Source organism: Crinia signifera, chromosome 1, assembly GCF_055691185.1.
Source record: "Crinia signifera chromosome 1, ASM5569118v1, whole genome shotgun sequence".
Classification (NCBI taxonomy): domain Eukaryota; kingdom Metazoa; phylum Chordata; class Amphibia; order Anura; family Myobatrachidae; genus Crinia; species Crinia signifera.
This window is the reverse complement of record NC_139217.1, coordinates 439249175-439271069: the sequence shown is the minus strand read 5'-3', so window position 1 is coordinate 439271069 and position 21895 is coordinate 439249175. Positions and strand designations below refer to the sequence as shown.

General features: G+C 45.7%; 1 protein-coding gene across 2 annotated transcripts in view; it reads right to left on the bottom strand.

Moving 5' to 3' along the window:
* ANKRD55 (ankyrin repeat domain 55) overlaps positions 1 to 8487 on the bottom strand; it is a 105088-nt gene extending 96601 nt beyond the window's left edge. The window contains exons 1-2 of one of the 2 annotated variants that reach the window (XM_083153531.1): positions 8304 to 8487; positions 8027 to 8076 (exon numbers count right to left, since the gene is read on the bottom strand). In XM_083153531.1, the coding sequence (XP_083009657.1) occupies positions 8027 to 8076; positions 8304 to 8389 (136 nt within the window). In that variant the 5' untranslated portion in view covers positions 8390 to 8487. The remainder of the gene's footprint in view (positions 1 to 8026; positions 8077 to 8303) is intronic. The other variant, XM_083153537.1, reaches the window with a different exon arrangement.
* Positions 8488 to 21895: the final 13408 nt, after the last annotated feature.

The following is a 21895-nucleotide window of genomic DNA, read 5'->3' as shown; positions in this document are numbered from 1 at the left end:
CCACTGGGAAAATGGCTGCGAGGTGACCCATATTCACATTACACAGCATGTAGTGACCCATAATCACTATACGCAGTGTGCAGTGACCCATATTCACATTACACAGTATGTAGTGACCCAAATTCACATTACACAGCATGTACTGACCAATATTCGCACTAGTGACCGATATTCACATTACACAGCGCGTAGTGACCCATATTTATATTATACAGCGCGCAGTGACCCATACTCACATTATACAGTGCGCAGTGACCAATATTCACATTATACAGCACGCAGTGACTAATATTCACATTATAGAGCGCGCAGTGACCAATATTCACACGTAGTGACCCATTTTCACATTACACAGCACAGTGACCAATATTCGCACATAGTGACCCATAGTCACATTACACAGCGCATAGTGACTAATATTCATACATAGTGACCCATAGTCACATTACATAGTGCGTAGTGACCCATATTCATATTATACAGCGCGCAGTGACCAATACTCACACGTAGTGACCAATATTCACATTACACAGAGTGTAGTGACCCATATTCACATTACACAGTGCATAGTGACTAATATTAGCACATAGTGACCCATATTCATATTACACAGTGCATAGTGACTTATATTTGTATTATATGTAAACGCTAGATGTACCCTGAGGTATATAGATGCGGGGAACATATATTCGCTGCGCCACTGGACCCCCGGGTGGGGAACAATATAGGCTGAGACGGTACAGTTATCACACAGGGAACACGTACCTGTCGAGCATCACAGAGCCTAGGCAACCAAAGAAAAAAAATTCTTATCCACGGCGCCACTGGTCGCCGCAACAGCCGTGTCTGGCTGTTGCGGCGACCAGTGGCGCCGTGGATAAGATAATACAGCAGGGACAGTATGGTTAATACAGCAGGGACAGTACGGTTATCACACAGGGCACACATACGTGCTGAGCTGCACAGCGCCTAGGCAGCCATCAGCTGCGCCACTGGTCACCGCATCAGCCAGGCAGGTAACAATACAGCAGGGACATTACAGTTTTCACAGTTATTTGCGGGCGGTGTTCTACTTGCTAAGCAGCAAAAGATTGTTGCTTAGTGAGTGATCCTGAATCAGGCCCCCTGTTCCCCTCACTACATTCTCACACACAGCCCACTCCCACACAATAAATGTCACACTCCCCAGTCTCTGCAGTGCACACATTACCTTCAGGCTTCAGCCAGGAGCCAGCCTGAGAGCCTGCCACAGTGGCAGAACAGTAGGCAGGGCCGCTGCAGCTGCAGTGTGGTCTACCCGGGCACAGGAAAAGGCAGGGGCATGGCCTAATCACGGACCCCCGTGGCCACGCCCCCTTTTGAACACTCGACTCGTGCTGACTGCTGCTGAAGGAGCCCAGCCAGGCCAGCAACCCAGCGCAGGTACTGCTAGCCGGCCGGGAGAGGGGGCACTGCCGCTGCCGGTCATTAGGAGGTGCTGCAATTGTGCCGGGGGTGCCAGTCATTAGGAGGTGCCTGTGCACCCCTGGCACCCCCTGTGTGCACGCCTATGCCTCTCATACACGGCAGATAACATGAGATAGGTGGGGACTGGAGACAGCTAAAAGACAGCCTGGTGTGGCACACCCCTCTACACACAAGACATTCCTCCTCAGTGATGTGGCAAGGTACCCAGTCCCAGTACAATGATCCAATGTTGGGAGACATGCCCTTGTTTGTGGTTTCCTAACTCAGTCCTTAAGGTACCCTTATAGTCCAGGTTTTAATCATATCTATGGTTGAATACAGATGAGTAGAGAGTGACAGACTGGTGGTGTGATTAAACTCCGAATCTGCTTATGACACCAGTGAAGGGCATTGAAGCGGAATTAGCATAAAGGGCGGGATGCACTAACGCAAAAATGCCGTAAAAAACCCTGTGATCTGGGTTTTTTCCACATTTTCCTATGAACTAATGCTCGCACGCTGGGGAACCACTGCGGGGAGTATTGCCAGAAAAAGATGGCAATACCCTATATAAGCCTATGGGCTTCTATCCGCAGCACTGTGTGCGGTATCTGTCACAGATCCGTCCCAGCATGCCCTGCGGCCAGCGCGGTCACTCTGCGCATGCATTGCAAAGAACAGCTTTTATTGCAAGAGCTTTCCCTTGTGTTACTAATCGCATACAGTATGTTAGGGCATATGCGATTATTATGGAAGCGGTAGCCGGTGAATACCAGCAAAGTAGGGCTGCAACCCCACAGACATAATTGCAGATGGCTGCAACCGTTTCTAACTTAGAATTAGGCCCCAGGAAGAGAGATCCCGCCACTTCAACAGAACACCCCCCCTCTACAGACCCCACCTGCACAAGGGCTGCATAAAGAAACTTTTTGGACTGGATTTCCATCCCAATCCGCTACTGCCTTTAGGTCATGAGGGCGGCACATGAGGCAGCACAAGGCTATAATGTAGCACATGTGGCTATGTGAACATAAACTAGATGGGGAAAATTCAGGCAACATGAGGTCATGTCACGATAGATGGAAGTATATACATGGGAGTATGTAAGAGACATTTAGGTGTGATACTATTTCATATACTATACATTGCACAGTAAGTATTTATCTCAGTAGAAAGTAGGCTCTATCATTTCTGCTGTAATGGTGCACTAACCTTCACTACTGTAACATTACTTTCAGTGGCTTGTGGTGCTAATAACAGCTTAGTGCCACCCGCTTATCATATCATTATTATTTCACAATAAAATAGCATAAAACGAAATGATCAAATGTAGGATTAGTTTCAAATAATTCCAAAAAAGAAGCCTAAAAAAATGGAATTGGAGAATCTTGTTACTCTTTACTAAGACTGAAGTTAAAATGGAAATGATGGCTCCACTGGTTACTCACTACTACTTGTATGGAAATACCCAGTGGTCGAAGTGGGCCGGTATGGGACAGTATGACATACCGGCACCTTTCTTCCACTGACCCAGAAATGCTTTTGTTTTTTACACTAATTAGCCTTCAGGCAATCTGTTCTGCAGGAGGCGGGGGAGTGGCCATCCTGCTGCACTTAGAAGGCAAGTCTGTGATGAGCAGGTCCCCTCCCCTTTGGCATTCTCGCCACTGGTCAGTCACGTGCCCGGCCCCTCCCATGTGTGCTGCCTGCCTGCTGCTGCGGTCTCCGTCACCGCGTGGTGGATGAGCCTTCTGCTGCCGCTGGGTTGCCCTAGCTGAGTCAGACAGTAAGTCACAGTGCTCTCCTTACCTTCCCTGCCGCCGCCCAGCCAGCCGCTCCCCTGTGCCTTCTACCTTCCCTCCCTCCCTCCTTGCCTGGAGCTTACCCTGGCGCAACACGCCAGTACTTAAGTCCCGCCGGCTGCACTACCCACCCTCCTGCCCCCGTAGTTTAATCTGCTGCCGCAAGCCATTTACTATAACAAGGAGCTCCCATTCTCAGACCCGGATGCTGCAAGTCTGTCAGCCCAGACTGACTTTTGGGAACAGGGGAAAAATCATTCGATGGTCGTGACCATCGAATGATTTTTCCCCCGTACTCTCCCCTGCGAATGGATGTTTAAGCAAAACATCCATTGGCAGTGCGGTGGGGATGTGCAGACCGTGGCAGGGGTGGTCATTCGCACGACCGGCAGCGTTAGAAGGCTCGCTAAGCAGCGATTTTTCACCCCCAGCCAGAATCACCCCCTGTATTGGGTTAGTGCGAGTACCAACTGCATCTTGTGCATAACCTGACACTTACCTAATAAGATAATTATTTCCATGCACACAATGTATGCCCCATATGCTTGCAGGTTTGTATCATGCCGTCAATGTTTTGTTTATTGCAATTAATGAGTTATTGGGCCAGATGTATCAAGCTTAAAAAAAATATCAAATGGAGATTGATAAACCACCAGCCAACATTACTGCATGTTTATAAGCTGGGTTTGAAAAATGACTGGTAGGAGCTGATTGCAGGTGGTTTATCACTCTCCACTTAAGGGGCCAGATTCTCTAAGCTTCAAAAGTGATAAAATGGAGCATGATAAACAGCCAGCCAATCAGCTCCTGCCTGCCATGTCACAGACTGTGTTTGAAAAATGTCAGGCAGGAGCTGATTGGTTGGTTGTTTATCACTCTCCAATTTATCACATTTGAAGATTAGTGCATCTGGCCCACAGCCTGTGAAATGGCAGGTAGGATCTGATTGGCTGGCTGTTTATCGCTCTCCATTTTATCACTTTTGAAGCTTAGTGCATCTGGCCCTATCACTTTTTGAAGCTTGATATATCTGGCCCATTGACATTATAATCATTGATCATGTCGGCTATGCAGAATGTATAAGAATTATAAAACTGGACTGATGGCTTTGTACATATAGTAAGATATCCTACAGACATTTAAGCGTTAACTCCTAATTCCTCTGACCAACATTTCTCGGAATGACGTTTTGATAAGCAGGTGGAACTGGAAAGATCCCCGCTGAGCAAGGCCTTGTCTGGAAGTCCTGTCTCTCACATTTATGTTGTTAGAACTGGGTCCCCACTGTGCTTTACAGATCTCAGAGCCAAAGACGAGTGCTATAGGTTTGTTAACCATAGTATTCAATAGACTGTGACAAGACAACGGAAAAGTCATACTGAAAGTTGCATGATGTTTGCAGTTCTATATCTTGCCTCATCTTAATTAGGTTTACCATATCATCTCTTTCAACCAGGACATTTATGAATTGCGCAGGTTCTCTAGCGGATTAAAAGCAGGGTAGATTCAGTCTTGAAGTCAACAGCCACAGAATCTGTGTAATTCATGAGTGTTCCAGGTTTAAAGGGATTGTATGGTAAGCCTAGTCTTAATTATTTTATGCCATAGCAGAGGTTCCTAAATGAGTTCCTCAAAACACCCTAATGGTCCAAGTTTTAAGGATAAAAAAGCTTGGACAAAGGTCACTGTAATTAGTACATCAATAAATTTGATTTAACCATCTGTGCTCAGCCATAGATATCCTTAAAATCTGGACTGTTAGGGTGCCTTGAAGAACGTTTCGGAACCTCTATGTCAGGCATGTCCAAACTATGGCCCTCCAGCTCTTGTGAAACTACTAAGTTCCATCATGCCTTGCCACTTTTTTGCTATTAGGGAATGGTAAATCTATGGCAAGGCATGCTGGGATGTGTAGTGAGTGCATACTTGCCTACTTTGGATTTCACCTCTCCGGGAGAAGGCGAAGCCCGGAGAGGCAATGCATCAGGGGGCAGGGGCAAGGCTGACATCACTTGACATAAATGACGCGAAATGCCCCCCGCGGACCCACAGTAATTAAACCAGCGGGCAAGGGGGGAGCGGGGCAATCACCACCTTCCCGAGGGGGCCGGGAGAAGGACCCGATTTTTCGGGAGGCTCCTGGCCATTCCGGGAGGTTAGGCAAGTGTGGTGTAGTTTCTCAACAGCTGGAGGGCCACAGTTTGGACATGCCTGCTCTATGTCATAGGAACTACCTAATGATGCCTTCTGGTTTAACTGCCTTGCAGTGCTGGTCTTCAAATCTGACTCCTGTGTGATAAATGTGTGGAGTATTATCAGTGTTGAACTAGTGCATGAAGGGCCTACTGGGAGGTGCCATGCTTGGCGGTGTGACCAGCCTCTATATGGAATGTAACCAGCTACTGCAGAGTGCATGATTTGGGCCTCTTTATAAATATAATTACAGTAAATACTGATAGTACACGCATGATAATGTACCAGATTAATAACACAATGCACTGTAGAAAGTACAACAGTATATTGTAATATATGTCTAATGTCTAATTTAAATGCACAGTCTGGAGCCTGATCCTTAGTGGTACCATGGTCGAACACTAGAGGTTGACGGGGTCAAGTTAGAGGCCTACACTTGGTCATCCGCATTTAGATAGACAGGGACGGGAGATGAATAGAAGGTAAGCATCGACGCGAACCTGGTCGATAGTAGCAAAATCGACACGGGTTGTTCATCTTTTTTTGTTCCAAATGTCAGCAAGATGCCTGTGGACACTCGCCATGCTTTGGGGATGGTGCCTTACTAGGCTTGCTACACTATTTTCTTCCTACTCCATGTCCACTTGGATCATAGAGTAGGAACCAAGTGCACCAAAAAAAGACAAAAAAGCTGTGTCTACCTTGCTACGGTCAACCAGGTTCCCGTCAATGCTTACCTTCTGCCAATCTCCCGTCCCTGTCTATCTAAATGTGGACGACCAAGTATAACTAGACGCTGTCAACCTCTAGTGGTCAACCATGGTAAGGTCGACCACTAGACCATCAATCCACAGTCCGGATACTGCTGAACACACCTCCTTGTGGCAACTGCATTTGATGGTAAGGTACTAAGCTCCTCCCTGTTGCCCACAATTCCTGCCTATTGTTGTCACATCATGATGCCACATGTGTGGGTGGCGAGGCTGGCCTAGGCTGGATTGGAGCGCTGGGGGAGGGGACTGATACACTTTAGGTTTAGGCACTGCGGGTGAGAGGGAGTTAGGGTTAGGCTCCTGGGGATAATTAGGGTTAGGCATTGAGAAGTTAGACAATAAGGGGGTACATTTAGGTTTTTGGTGGGGGGTTAGTGGAGAAAGGGGGATGGTTAGCATACTTACCTGAACGGTGTTGGGATCCTGACCACTAGGATGCCACTGTCTGTCTTCTGACTGCCAAAACCCCAAGTGCAAGGATCACAATCCTATAGTGAAGCTATAATATCGCCCAGCGTAAAGCAGGCATATATATTACTCTATTGTTCCTGGCATTAACCTGATGCATACATATCACTGTTCCCTTCTGGCGCATATGCTACGCTGGCAGAGCCAGGCACACTTTGAGACGCAACTAGCTCTGCAAGCTACACAAAATACATCTCTCATTCAGCACATGTGACACATGCAGCACTATTCTATACCATCCTTCCTATATGTATATTTAGGTGGCACTCTCCCAAATGTCTGATGTTTGTTGACATTCACAAATGCTTTCTCATTGAAAATCTATGACAAATATCTAGGGTCCCCTGCACTTTTCCTCTGGTGTATGTGTATGTGCCAAACCAAGTGAGCCTTTTGCTGATAATAAGTCTCTAGTCTATAAATAAAGTCCAGACCATTTAAACTTTGACGGGGAGGAACCCCATTCATTCCCTGGTGCAATAGAGTGCACCCAATTGCTGCATACTGCTTCTGCTGAATCCTTGCACTGCAAAAAGGCAGCTTCACTCCATCTGCATTTCCATAGCAACCTAAACATGCAAAATTGGTTCCCCTAGTGTTTATTCTGCCAGAAGCTACTCTAAGCACACAGTATATTTCCTGCAATAAGGTACCGGCAGGCCCGTTGTGGATATAAACTCAGACACTTCGCTGTTCCAATGATCCAACATACCCAAATTGTTTTGCTAATAGAAATCATTTGAGTGAAGCCGCACAGGCCAGAGCAGCATGCAGCAAGCATCAGCGGTTCACTTGTATTGTCGTTGTGGAGAAACACCAAATCGTGTCTCTCCTGGGTCTAATTCATGGGGGTCAGACACGATTCATTACAAATGTCATGAGGATGCTACGAACGGCGAGGGGAATTAACACTAGATGACTGCCAATTGCGGGAGAGATTTTAGCGTACAAACTGTGTCGTGAGGGCTATAAAAACAGCACAGACTAAACCTAAACACTACAAAAATAATAAAGTAACGAGATAAAAAAATATGCAGCATAGAAGGATATTATAAATGCAGTAAGTGACGTGTTTTACATGTCTGATGAAAACTATTCTGGAATTCATCATTCAGGAAATAAAAACATGCATTTGACAAGACGTTAGTGTCTACAAAAATCTAATGATTATTAAATATTTTAAAAACCTGCATGAATTCCGGACATAGTTTTTCCGTAACGAGCGACATCACTTCACATGCTCAGATTATTATTAAACACATACGACGAATAGGAAGCCAGCGACTGCTGAATTAACAGTCCATAAGCAGCTGAAATGGTGAAAGCACTTAATCGTTGACTTACCTTTATGTTGATCAAACACGGAGGAGTTGCTGAAATCCATGTTTTCCTGTCTATATGGGGAAAGACGGAGTAAATTTCATCAGCCAGGTTTCCAGGAAGGATCCAGCGTTTTACGGAAATAAATACATGTGATTACAGCAATCTTTTCTATGTGACGATACAGAATTATCTTTACGGATGCTGATGGGAGACTGGGCTAAATAACATCATCACGTTATTCCCATCTAGCTGAGATGCCTTTTAAATGAAATTCACTCATTGCTAGTTAATGGCAGACCTTATTTGTGGATGTGGAGGGTGTTCTGGTGGGTGAATCATATCTTTTGTTATAGCTGGTACAGAGGCAGTGCAGCTTTCCAGCATTAGGAGCAGGAATGCTGCTATAAGCAAATAGACATCTCAATGGGTGAATGATTGCCGGATCCACAGAGGTTTGTACTGGGCATGTGCAGGCAGGACGTCTGTGCAGCACTGGTTGTAATGTACACACAGCACTGATTGCAGACAACACATATAGGAGTTTGAGAATGAAACGAAAGACAACGTTGACTTATTAAAGAATATTAAAGCCACACATTGGGTTTAAAATATACATACTATAGTGTCCATATACAATCTTTTCTTTTGTGCATATGATTTGTAAATCCCTTATTATCCCCTGTTGTGTTAGGGGAATAAATGTAAGAATTCCATGTGCTCAATCAATAGACAAAGACATCTGTGATAGAACAAAACTCCTGCTTACATTCTGGTAGGTCTCTGTCGCTGACTGTTCTAGAGCTGATAGTTACACCGATGTGCGTAGTGGAGAATAAATATGCCGCAAACAACAGATCGCATGTGTGTGTGCTCATTCACATTTGTGTTAGTCTGACAGTTAGGGGCATATTCAATTAGCCATGTTATTTTTTTTTTTTAAAGCTGAATTTTAACCACTTATATGGGTAATAATATTTTCCAAAAAACGCTCAGAAATTGTAAATTTTTTGTGTGTGATCGAAGTAGGTTAAGAACATATATTAAAACTAGGTGATTCATCACGCCCTACGGGCACTCTTCACACCGTCGTAAGGGGCTGCGCCCCCTTAATTTGTGTACGTTTGTATATGAGAAATATGGTTAGAATTGTATGAAAGATGCCCTGTATTGCAACTTGGGTGTCCGCGAATCGCGGGAGGGGGGGTCGCGGGGGGTGCCGCGAATTGCGGGAGGGGGGGTCGCGGGGGGTGCCGCGAATTGCGGGAGGGGGGGTTGCGGGGGGTGGGGGAGTGGTTGCTGCGAATCGCGGGAGGGGAGGGGTTGCAGAGAATCGGGGGAGGGGGGGTGGCGGGGGGTGGGTTGCCGCAAATCGCACGGGGGGGGGTTGCGGGGAATCGTGGGAGGGGGTCCGGGGGGTGTGCCGCGAATCGCGGGAGGTGGGGTCACGGGGTGGGGTGCCGAGAATCGCGGGAGGGGGAGTTGCGGGGGGTGGGGGTGCCGTGAATCGCGGGAGTGGGGGTTGCGGGGGGGGGGGGGGGTGTGATGCGAATCACCACAAGAAAAAATCAACACAGAAAGGTCAACACATGTAAATGTTGACATAAGTGTGGCACTTCATTGGTGTCCATGTCGAGACATGAGAATGAATATGAAAACATTAAAAAAAATGAAAAATAAATCTTCAAAAACTCATGTCAACCTTTTTCATCGTCGATCATAGCTAGCCATGTCAGTGTTTTGCATGTGCCATTTAATCCTGGGGCTGCCACGAATCGCGGGGGTGGGAGTGGGGGGGGTGGGGGTTTGCTGGGAATTGCGGGAGGGGGGGTTGCGGGGGGGGTGCCGCAAAACGGGGGAGGGCGGGGTTCACAGGGGTTCCGGTGGGGGGTTGCTGCGAATTTTAACCACTTATATGGGTAATATTATTTTCCAAAAAACGCTCAGAAATGTTAATTTTTTTGTGTGTGATCGAAGTAGGTTAAGAACATATATTAAAACTAGGTGATTCATCACGCCCTACGGGCGCTCTTCAGACCGTCGTAAGGGGCTGTGCCCCCTTAATTTGTGAACGTTTGTATATGAGAAATATGGTTAGAATTGTATGAAAGATGCCCTATATTGCAACTTGGGTGTCCGCGAATTGCGGGAGGGGGGGTCGCAGGGTGTGCCGCGAATTGCGGGACGGGGGGTTGCGGGGGGGGTGGGGGGGTGCTTGCTGCGAATCGCGGGAGGGATTGCAGAGGATCGGGGGAGGGGGGGTGGCGGGGTGGGTGGGGGTGGGGTGGGGTGCCGCAAATCGCGGGAGGGGAGTTGCGGGGGCGCGGGTTGCGGCGAATCGTGGGAGGGGGGGTCCGGGGGGGTGTGCCGCGAATCGCGGGAGGGGGGGTCACCGGGTGGGGTGCCGAGAATGGCAGGAGGGGGGGTTGCGGGGGGGGGGTGTTCACGGGGGTTCCGGTGGGGGGTTGCTGCGAATTGTGGGAGGGGGGGGTCGCGGGGGGGTGCCGCGAATCGCGGGAGGGGGGGGTTGCAGGGGGGGGGGTATGTGTGCCGTGAATCGCGGGAGTGGGGGTTGCGGGGGGGGGGGGTGATGCGAATCGCCACAAGAAAAAATCAACACAGAAAGGTCAAAAAAGAAAAAGAAATCTTCAAAGACTCATGTACTCATGTTAATCTTTTTCATTGTCGACCATAGCTAGCCATGTCAGTGTTTTGCATGTGCCATTTAATCCTGGGGCTGCCGCGAATCGCGCATGGGGGGGGGGTGTAGAGTACAGTACATCTGTACAGTAGTGTACAGATGGCCAGAACAGGGCATACATCAGATGGCGTACATCACTGATGCCACAGTCATGGCGTACATCACTGATGCCACAGCCATACCTCTGGTGCCCCAAGATCATTGAGGCCCATCACTGTTGTCCCCTTGACACCCCCCCTTTGTCGCCGGGCCTACGCACATTGCACCCATTATAAATACGCATTGACATGGGACAAGTACAGTATTGGATGTTATATGGACAGGACAGGCGGGAGTTACGTTTTTTTTTTTTTACTAATTAAAAAAAAAATTACTGTAAGTTACAAAAAGTGTCTTACAGTACATGCATTTATATATGTGCACCTTAACCCCTTCCCGACAATTGACGTACATTTACGTCATGGTCGGGAAGTACTTCCCGACACATGGCGTAAATGTACGTCATGGCTTGTAACTGTCACCGCGTCTATAGACGCGGTGACAGTTTCAACATGTCTGCTGTCCCTGACAGCAGACATGTCCGTGCATGCCCAGGGGGGGCTGCGATGCCGCCCCCCCGTCGGCGATCGCTGTGATTGGCTGTTCAGTGTGAACAGCCAATTACAGCGTTTTCTGTGTCACCGGCGAATAACGTTCGCCGGTGACACGCGATCGGAGGTGATTGGTGCTGTAAAGTACAGCACCAATCACAGAAAGGTCAAAAAAGAAAAAGAAATCTTCAAAGACTCATGTACTCATGTTAATCTTTTTCATTGTCGACCATAGCTAGCCATGTCAGTGTTTTGCATGTGCCATTTAATCCTGGGGCTGCCGCGAATCGCGCATGGGGGGGGGGTGTAGAGTACAGTACATCTGTACAGTAGTGTACAGATGGCCAGAACAGGGCATACATCAGATGGCGTACATCACTGATGCCACAGTCATGGCGTACATCACTGATGCCATAGCCATACCTCTGGTGCCCCAAGATCATTGAGGCCCATCACTGTTGTCCCCTTGACACCCCCCCCCTTTGTCGCCGGGCCTACGCACATTGCACCCATTATAAATACGCATTGACATGGGACAAGTACAGTATTGGATGTTATATGGACAGGACAGGCGGGAGTTACTGTACATTTTTTTTTTTTTACTAATTAAAAAAAAAATTACTGTAAGTTACAAAAAGTGTCTTACAGTACATGCATTTATATATGTGCACCTTAACCCCTTCCCGACAATTGACGTACATTTACGTCATGGTCGGGAAGTACTTCCCGACACATGGCGTAAATGTACGTCATGGCTTGTAACTGTCACCGCGTCTATAGACGCGGTGACAGTTTCAACATGTCTGCTGTCCCTGACAGCAGACATGTCCGTGCATGCCCAGGGGGGGCTGCGATGCCGCCCCCCCGTCGGCGATCGCTGTGATTGGCTGTTCAGTGTGAACAGCCAATTACAGCGTTTTCTGTGTCACCGGCGAATAACGTTCGCCGGTGACACGCGATCGGAGGTGATTGGTGCTGTAAAGTACAGCACCAATCACCGCGGGGTGTAAGGGTGACACTGGTGTCACCCCACCTCACCCCGCCCGCCCCCAAAGGCCGTGATTGGTCCGTCGGACCGACGGACCAATCACAGCCATGGAGGGGGGTTTAAACTAACGGTGACTGCACTGCAGACGCCATTCCGGTCTGGAATTGCGTGCAGTGCGGTCACCGTGCCTAGCTGCCGCAGTATACTGACCTGAACCTTGCCAAATACTTACCTGATCCTTGCAAATATCTTGCCTGCTTCATCACTGCTTGTAGTGTGCTGGATGCTTCCTGGATCCTGTTACTTGTGACTTCCTGTGTTGTGAACTTGTGCTGCTGCAGTGTAATAGCGTTAGATAGAGAGAGATAGTGTCAGAGAGTGCTATATTTTGTGCTGCTGCAGTGTGATATAGTTATAGATAGAGACATAGAGAGAGAGAGATAGAGAGAGATAGAGAGAGATAGAGAGATATAGAGAGAGATAGAGAGAGAGAGATAGAGAGAGATAGAGAGGCCTAGTGACAGAGAGTGCTATATTTTGTGCTGCTGCAGTGTGATAGTTATAGAGAGATAGAGAGAGATAGAGAGAGATAGAGAGAGAGAGAGATAGAGATAGTGACAGATTGTGCTATATATTTTTTATATAACTGACTGCTGCCCCCCCTTTTGTGCTGATCAGTATAAATTAACTGATCAGCAACTTTTTGGGGGCGCAGGTTTTTTTTATATATATATATACCTGTCACTGCTGCTGCTGCAGTGTCATAGAGTGTTAGATAGTGAGAGATAGAGAGATAGAGAGAGATAGTGACAGAGAGTGATAGAGAGTGCTAAATTTTGTGTCTGCTGCCCCCGCCTTTTGTGCTGATCACTATATCTGAGGTGAACAGCAACTTTTTGGGGGTGTAGAGGTTTTTTTTTTTTATATATACCTGCCAGTTGCACTGTCAGTTGCACCAAAGGTTGTGCACCTGCTGCCCCTCACTGGTAATCAGTGTTGCATCACTGATCACCTTTTTTTTTTTTGTGTGTGCTGTGGGGTCTTTTTTTAATTTTTTTTTTACACACACTGTGATTTTGTGGGTGTCCTGTGGCCGCTGTGCGCTGATCAGTGACGTACATCACTGATCATCTTTTTCGGCACAGGGTTGATCTATTTTTTTTTTTTTTTTGATCAAATTCCTGTTGCCTTTGAGCGCTGTTCAGTGACGGACGTTACTGACCAACATCTGTGCTCAATTTTTGGCGCAGGACCTTTTTTTTTTTTTTTTTAACCCCTTCAATTTTTTTTTTTAACCCCTTCAATTTTTTTTTTTAACCCCTTCAATTTTTTTTTTTTTAACCCCTTCATTTTTTTTTTTGTATAAAGTATTTTTTTTTTTCTGCACTACATACACACTACATACCCCCCGGGTTGAAATAAAGTTTGTACCCCCCCCTACACTATACACGTGTTGAAACATTTCACTACCAGTAACACAAAAATAAAAATGGCATCCCAAATGTCATCCCAAATGTCATCCCAGTCATCCAGAAGAATGTATTCAGCGGAGGAGGCATATGCCATGCTTGCTTCTGACTCTGACACAGCCAGTGATGCAAGCGGGGAATTTGAAGGATTCGCCTTAAGCTCCTCTTCCTCCTCTGGTGATGAGGGACCCCCTCAAAGACGCCCCCGTAGAGCAGCTGAGACCCCCCCCCCCAATAATTGATCTCGTATGGACCCCACCACCAGACAATTTTGAGCCCCAGGTTCCTGAGTTTTTGGCCATGCCAGGAATCCAATTTGATTCCACAGGTCTCAGAGAAATTGACTTTTTCAAATTATTTTTCTCTGATGATTTTATAAATTTAATGGTGGACCAAACTAATTTATATGCCCAGCAGTTTATTGCTCAAAACCCCACGTCATCATTTGCTAGGTGGACCCCTGTAGATGCAGTAGAGATGATGACGTTTTGGGGTCTGGTGTTTCATATGGGCATAGTAAAAAAGCCAGAAATTAGGCAATATTGGAGTACAGATGTTCTGTACAGCACCCCATTTTACCGTATGGCCATGCCCCGGGCTCGATTTGAGACGATCCTTAAATTTTTGCATTACAACGATAATGCACAGTGCCCACCCAGAGATGATCCCACCTTTGACCGGCTATTCAAAGTCAGGCCGGTCATTGATCATTTCAGTGCCAAATTTGAAGACATGTACATCCCAGATAAATTCATTTGCATAGACGAGTCCCTTATACATTTTAAAGGAAGGGTTAAATTCCGCCAGTACCTTCCCAGTAAGAGGGCAAGGTATGGCATAAAAATGTATAAGCTGTGTGAAAGCACCTCAGGGTACACTCACAGGTTTAGGGTATATGAAGGGAAGGATTCAAGAATTGAACCGCCAGAATGCCCCCCCCCTCCCTCGTAGGTGTTAGTGGAAAAATTGTCTGGGATTTAGTGCACCCCTTCCTGGATAAAGGTTATCACCTCTATGTGGATAACTTTTACACCAGCATCCCCCTGTTTAAGGCCCTTGGTTCAAGAGGTACAGCAGCTTGCGGTACTGTGCGCAAGAACCAAAGAGGCCTCCCAAAAACGCACATTGCCCAAGTAATGAGAAGGGGTGAAAGCAGGGGAATATGCACCGAAAATATGTTGTTGGTCAAATATAAGGACAAGAGGGATGTCCTTATACTGACAACAATTCACGGAGACAGTACCACCTCCGTCCCTGTACGAGGTACCAGTACCCACACCTCAAAACCTAATTGTATCCTGGATTACAATAGGTACATGGGCGGAGTGGATCTTTCAGATCAGGTACTGAAGCCGTACAGTGCCCTGCGGAAAACAAAAATCTGGTACAAGAAGCTGGCCGTGTATATCATCCAGATGGCACTGTATAACGCTTACGTGCTATTCCGTTCTACCGGCCAGAGGGGGACATTTATGCACTTTCAAGAGGAAGTCATAAAGGGCCTAATATTTGGGAACCAGCAGGCAGAGGGCCCCAGTACTTCTAGTACTGGCCCCCGTATTGTACCAGGGCAGCATTTTCCTGATGAAATCCCCTCCACTGGAAAAAAGGGCAGGACACAAAAAAGGTGCAAAGTTTGCTATAAAAAGGGAATAAGAAAGCAAACTATTTTCCAGTGTGACACTTGCCCCGACAAACCCGGCCTATGTATAAAGGAGTGTTTTAAAATATACCACACATCTATGGATTATTAGGTTCATAATTTCACCGTGCTTCGGGGGTCTTGCTAATGCCACATAGCACCCACCATTCATTCCACCAGAATCTGAGCCGCAAAATCCAAAAATCACTCCTTCCCTTCTGAGTCCTGCCATGCACCCAACTGGTATTTTTTGGTCACATGTGAGGCATTGCCGTACTCGGGAGAAATTGGGGCACAGATTTTGGGGTGCTTTTTCTCCTTCATACCTTCTGAAAATGAAAAATTTTGAGCCAGAACTGCATTTTTGTGTAAAAAAATGTAATTTTTCATTTTCACTGCCCACTTGTATCAAAATTGGTGAAACCCCTGGGGGTTTGAAATGTACACTATACCCCTAGATGAATTCCCTGAGGGGTGTAGTTTGCAAAATGGGGTCACTTGTGGGGGGGTTCCACTGTATTGGTGCTTTGGGGGTCTTGCTAATGCGACATAGCACCCACCATCATTCCACCAGAATTTGTGCTGCAAAATCCAAATATCACTCCTTCCCTTCTGAGTCCTGCCACTTTTTGGTCACACATGAGGCATTGCCGTACTCGGGAGAAATTGGGGCACAGATTTTGGGGTGCTTTGTCTCCTTCATTCCTTCTGAAAATGAAAAATTTTGAGCCAGAACTGCATTTTTGTGTAAAAAAATGTAATTTTTCATTTTCACTGCCCACTTGTATCAAAATTGGTGAAACCCCTGGGGGTTTGAAATGTACACTATACCCCTAGATGAATTCCCTGAGGGGTGTACTTTGCAAAATGGGGTGACTTGTGGGGGGGTTCCACTGTATTGGTGCAACATAGCACCCACCATTCATTCCACCAAAATCTGTGCTGCAAAATCCAAAAATCACTCCTTCCCTTCTGAGTCCTGCCATGCACCCAACTGGTATTTTTTGGTCACATGTGAGGCATTGCCGTACTCGGGAGAAATTGGGGCACAGATTTTGGGGTGCTTTTTCTCCTTCATACCTTCTGAAAATGAAAAATTTTGAGCCAGAACTGCATTTTTGTGTAAAAAAATGTAATTTTTCATTTTCACTGCCCACTTGTATCAAAATTGGTGAAACCCCTGGGGGTTTGAAATGTACACTATACCCCTAGATGAATTCCCTGAGGGGTGTAGTTTGCAAAATGGGGTCACTTGTGGGGGGGTTCCACTGTATTGGTACTTGGGGGGTCTTGCTAATGCGACATAGCACCCACCAAAATTCCACCAGAATCTGAGCTGCAAAATCCAAAAATCACTCCTTCCCTTCTGAGTCCTGCCATGCACCCAAATGGTATTTTTTGGTCACATGTGAGGCATTGCCGTACTCGGGAGAAATTGGGGCACAGATTTTGGGGTGCTTTGTCTCCTTCATACCTTCTGAAAATGAAAAATTTTGAGCCAGAACTGCATTTTTGTGTAAAAAAATGTAATTTTTCATTTTCACTGCCCACTTGTATCAAAATTGGTGAAACCCCTGGGGGTTTGAAATGTACACTATACCCCTAGATGAATTCCCTGAGGGGTGTAGTTTGCAAAATGGGGTCACTTGTGGGGGGGTTCCACTGTATTGGTACTTGGGGGGTCTTGCTAATGCGACATAGCACCCACCAAAATTCCACCAGAATCTGAGCTGCAAAATCCAAAAATCACTCCTTCCCTTCTGAGTCCTGCCATGCACCCAAATGGTATTTTTTGGTCACATGTGAGGCATTGCCGTACTCGGGAGAAATTGGGGCACAGATTTTGGGGTGCTTTGTCTCCTTCATACCTTCTGAAAATGACAAATTTGGAGCCAGAACTGCATTTTTGTGTAAAAAAAATAATTTTTCATTTTCACTGCCCAGTTGTACCACAATTGGTGAAACCCCTGGGGGTTTGAAATGTACACTATACCCCTAGATGAATTCCCTGAGGGGTGTAGTTTGCAAAATGGGGTCACTTGTGGGGGGGTTCCTAACTTTTAGCATCTTATGGTGCCTAGAAACCTACATGGTGCCTAAAAAATAATCTCATAAAAAGGAGGCTCCAAAATCAAGTAGGTGCTCCTTCTATTATGAAGCCTGTGGTTTGGTCAACGTGCACACTAGGGCCACATATAGGATATTTATGAAAACAAAAGAATTGGGGGAATCAATTTTTAGTCACATTTCTCTAGTAAAATGTACTGTGTTCCTTAGAAAAATGTATTAAAATTGCAAATCTGCAAAAAAAATGAAATTTTGAAATTTCACCTACACTTTGTTTTAATTCCTGTGAAACACCTAAAGGGTTAACAAACTTCCAAAATGCTGTTTTGAATACTGTGAGGGGTGCAGTTTTTGAAATGGTATCATTTATGGGGGTGTCTCACATACAAGTCCCTCAAAGTCACATCAGAACTGAACTGGTCCCTAAAAAAATCAGTGTTTGAAATTTTCTTGAAAATTTGAGAATTTGCTATTCATATTGTAAGCCTCCTAGTGTCCAAAAAAATTAAAAGGAAGTTGAAATAATGATGGAAACATAAAGTAGACATATGGTCTATGTTAGTTATTAACTATTTTGAGTGGTATGATTATTTGTCTCACAAGCAGAAAATTTAACATTTTGCAAATTGCTAAATTTTCCATTTTTTTACGACATTTTGGTATTTTTCACAAAAAAACACAGACTGTATCGACCCAAATTTACCACTAATTTGAAGTACAATGTGTCACGAAAAAACAATCTCAAAATCACTGGGATAAGTAAAAGCAAAAAAAAGTTATCCCCACTTAAGTGAGACATGTCAGATTTGAAAAAAAGGGCTCTGTCAGGAACGCAAAAACTGGCTCTGTCAGGAAGGGGTTAAAATAACTGTCAAATATATATTTTTAAATCTGTCATTTAAAAGCAGCAAATATTTAGCATTTTGAATTAAAGGTTTTTTTATGTTAATTAAATTTGCCTGATTTCTCAACTATTTATACATTTACTGTACCACAGGTTTTGCAATCCATTTTCTGCAATTGTAGTGAGCATTCAGTATTGGGTGTGGTAATCCAATAATGGGTGTGATACTCAAATGTAGGGCCTAATTCAGGATGGATCGCTTATCAGAGAACTCTCAAACCGAGTGATTATCGAACGACTGCACATGCTTAATGTCTGCATTGCGCATGCGTAAGGGGAAATAGCTATTGCAAATGTGTAAGGATTGTAATAGGTGTTTTTAATTAGGGTCTGTGATGTCAGCGATGATCACTTCCAGCCTGTCTCATTCACAGATTGATACCGAAAACTCTTCGATGGTTCCGGAATTGATAATGGTAGCGATTAGTGATCCATTTACAAGTCTCTCGCACTTTAGCTAGGGGCGTTTTCTCTTTCTGTCCGGGCTGCATCTTTCTCTTTGCATTCCACTGAGAGTTTTCACATTAGCGATCCATGCTGAATTAGGCCTTACATTTTGCTGCAAAAATCTGACGACCATTTGAATATGCCCCTTATGCTTGTTAAATGCTACAGGTTGAGTATCCCTTATCCAAATATCCGTTATCCAAATTATTCTGAAAACCCTACATTCCATAAAGTGCAAAAAAAATAAAAAATTCTAAAAGCACTACTGGGGACATCTGTAACTGGCACTACTGGGGACATCTGTAACTGGCACTACTGGGGACATCTGTAACTGGCACTACTGGGGACATCTGTAACAGCACTACTGAGGACATTTGTAACTGGCACTACTGAGGACATGATATGTAACTGGCACTACTGAGGACATGATATGTAACTCGCACTACTGAGGACATGATATGTAACTCGCACTACTGAGGACATCTGTAATTGCTACTACTGAAGACATCTGTAACAGCACTACTGAGGACATGATTTGTAACTGGCACTACTGGGGACATCTATAACAGCACTACTAAGGACATGATATATAACTGGCACTACTGGGGACATCTGTAACAGCACTACTGAGGACATGATATGTAACTGGCACTACTGAGGACATCTGTAACTGGCACTACTGGGGACATCTATAACTGGCACTACTGAGGACATGATATGTAACTGGCACTACTGAGGACATGATATGTAACTCGCACTACTGAGGACATGATATGTAACTCGCACTATTTATTTATTTATTTATTAACAGTTTCTTATATAGCGCAGCATATTCCGTTGCGCTTTACAATAGCAGACAGTGAAACTACTGGGGACATCTGTAATTGCCACTACTGAAGACATCTGTAACAGCACTACTGATGGACATGATATGTAACTGGCACTACTGGGGACATCTGTAACAGCACTACTGAGTACATGATATGTAACTGGCACTACTGGGGACATGATATGTAACAACACTACTGAGGACATGATATGTAACTGGCACTCACTACTGGGGACATCTGTAACAGCACTACTGAGGACATCTATAACTGCCACTACTGGGGACATGTATACCAGCACTACTGAGGACATGATATGTAACAACACTACTGAGGACATGATATGTAACTGGCACTCACTACTGGGGACATATGTAACAGCACTACTGAGGACATGATATGTAACTGGCACTACTGAGGACATCTATAACTGCCACTACTGGGGACATCTATACCAGCACTACTGAGGACATGATATGTAACAACACTACTGAGGACATGATATGTAACTGGCACTCACTACTGGGGACATCTGTAACAGCACTACTGAGGACATGATATGTAACTGGCACTACTGGGGACATGATATGTAACAACACTACTGAGGACATGATATGTAACTGGCACTCACTACTGGGGACATCTGTAACAGCACTACTGAGGACATGATATGTAACTGGCACTACTGAGGACATCTATAACTGCCACTACTGGGGACATCTATACCAGCACTACTGAGGACATGATATGTAACTGGCACTATATATGTGCAAGGACATGATTGCTTGGCATTCAAATTCAGTGATAATATACAAACTTTGTTTCATGTTTTGAAACCTTGTTTTATGCACAAATAAAATATATTTGTGTGTATTGCATGTGGTGCTAGAAAATGAAATCAGTACCGACCTCCACAATTTCTAGTTGCAGCCCTGCCTGAATATATGGATCTTTAGATTCGATAAATATTATTTCAATTTCATTCATTATGGGGTACTGAGGTCTTATATCCTTGGGGAATAGAGGATATCTGACAGGAGACAGGCACATAACATTTTCTTCAACCAGGGTGTGCTGGCTCCTCCCCTCTACTTCCCCCTACTAGCCAGTTTTAGAAAATGTGCCCTCAGGAGAGGATGCACACTCCTGGAGATCCAGAGAGTTTTTCTTCAATTTATTTTAGTTTGTTATTTTGGGGTGGCTGTTTAGGCTTAACAGCTTCCCTGCGATGAGGGAAGCCGGGGGAAGGGACTGCTGCAGGCCTTTCAAGGAACGGAGCTGATCCCTGCTGCAGGTCCACCGACCTGAGAGGGTGCTGTTACCGCGGGCATTGCGCTGCAGCGAGCACACCCCCAGCTGCTGCACACCCCTGGCTCAGCCTGAAAACGTCGGTGGTGAGTGATAACCGGGTCCCCTCAGTGGGGACGCCGGTTTTAAGTGCGGCATAATGGCGATGGCGGCGCGATGGCCCTGCACAGGGATCGCGCGCAGCTGTTTTAACACTGCAGCCACACCGACAGACTGTATGCCAGGCATTGACACTGGACCACTAGGGCATATACCGTTACGAGGGTCAATCCTTATTAAAGGGTTACCAGGCGCCATTATAAATATTAGCATAGCCCTGGCGCCATTACAAGGGGCGGGGCTTAGCTCAGAGTATATATAGATACTACTGTACATTCACTGTGTGTGTGTTCAGCATGACTGCAGTGTGTTTAAGGGGGTGTTATTTTCTCCAACATGGTGAGAAAAATAACTTGCATGACTTGCAGCAACAAGTTTGCTCCTAGCTCCACATCACAAGTTGCATGTGAGCAGTGTATGTCACCACAGCTCAGTAACATGTCTCCGCAGCGCATTAGCTCGCAGGCTGACTCCCAGGAACCTTCATGGGCCACGGGTATGAAAGCCATGTTAGAGACTGTCTCATCACAGCTGGCGACAAATACTTTGCAGACTAAGCAAGTCCAACAGGATTTAAAGGTCCTGCCAGCAAGGGTGGATATTCTTACACCCATGCCAGGGGTGTCCCGTAAAAGGGCACTTGATGCCGTGGCACCTGACTCCGATATGGATGATAGTGATGGCGATGGTGACGCAGATGATATTGTAGATTCACAGGCGTCTCAGTCTTGCATTCAAGGTACTGAAAACCTTGTCCTTGCTGTTAGAGAAGTACTAGATTTACCTCTAGCCACACCGGTTGAGGGTGACCCATTTTTTGTGTCACACAGAAGGCAAGACATAGTCTTTAA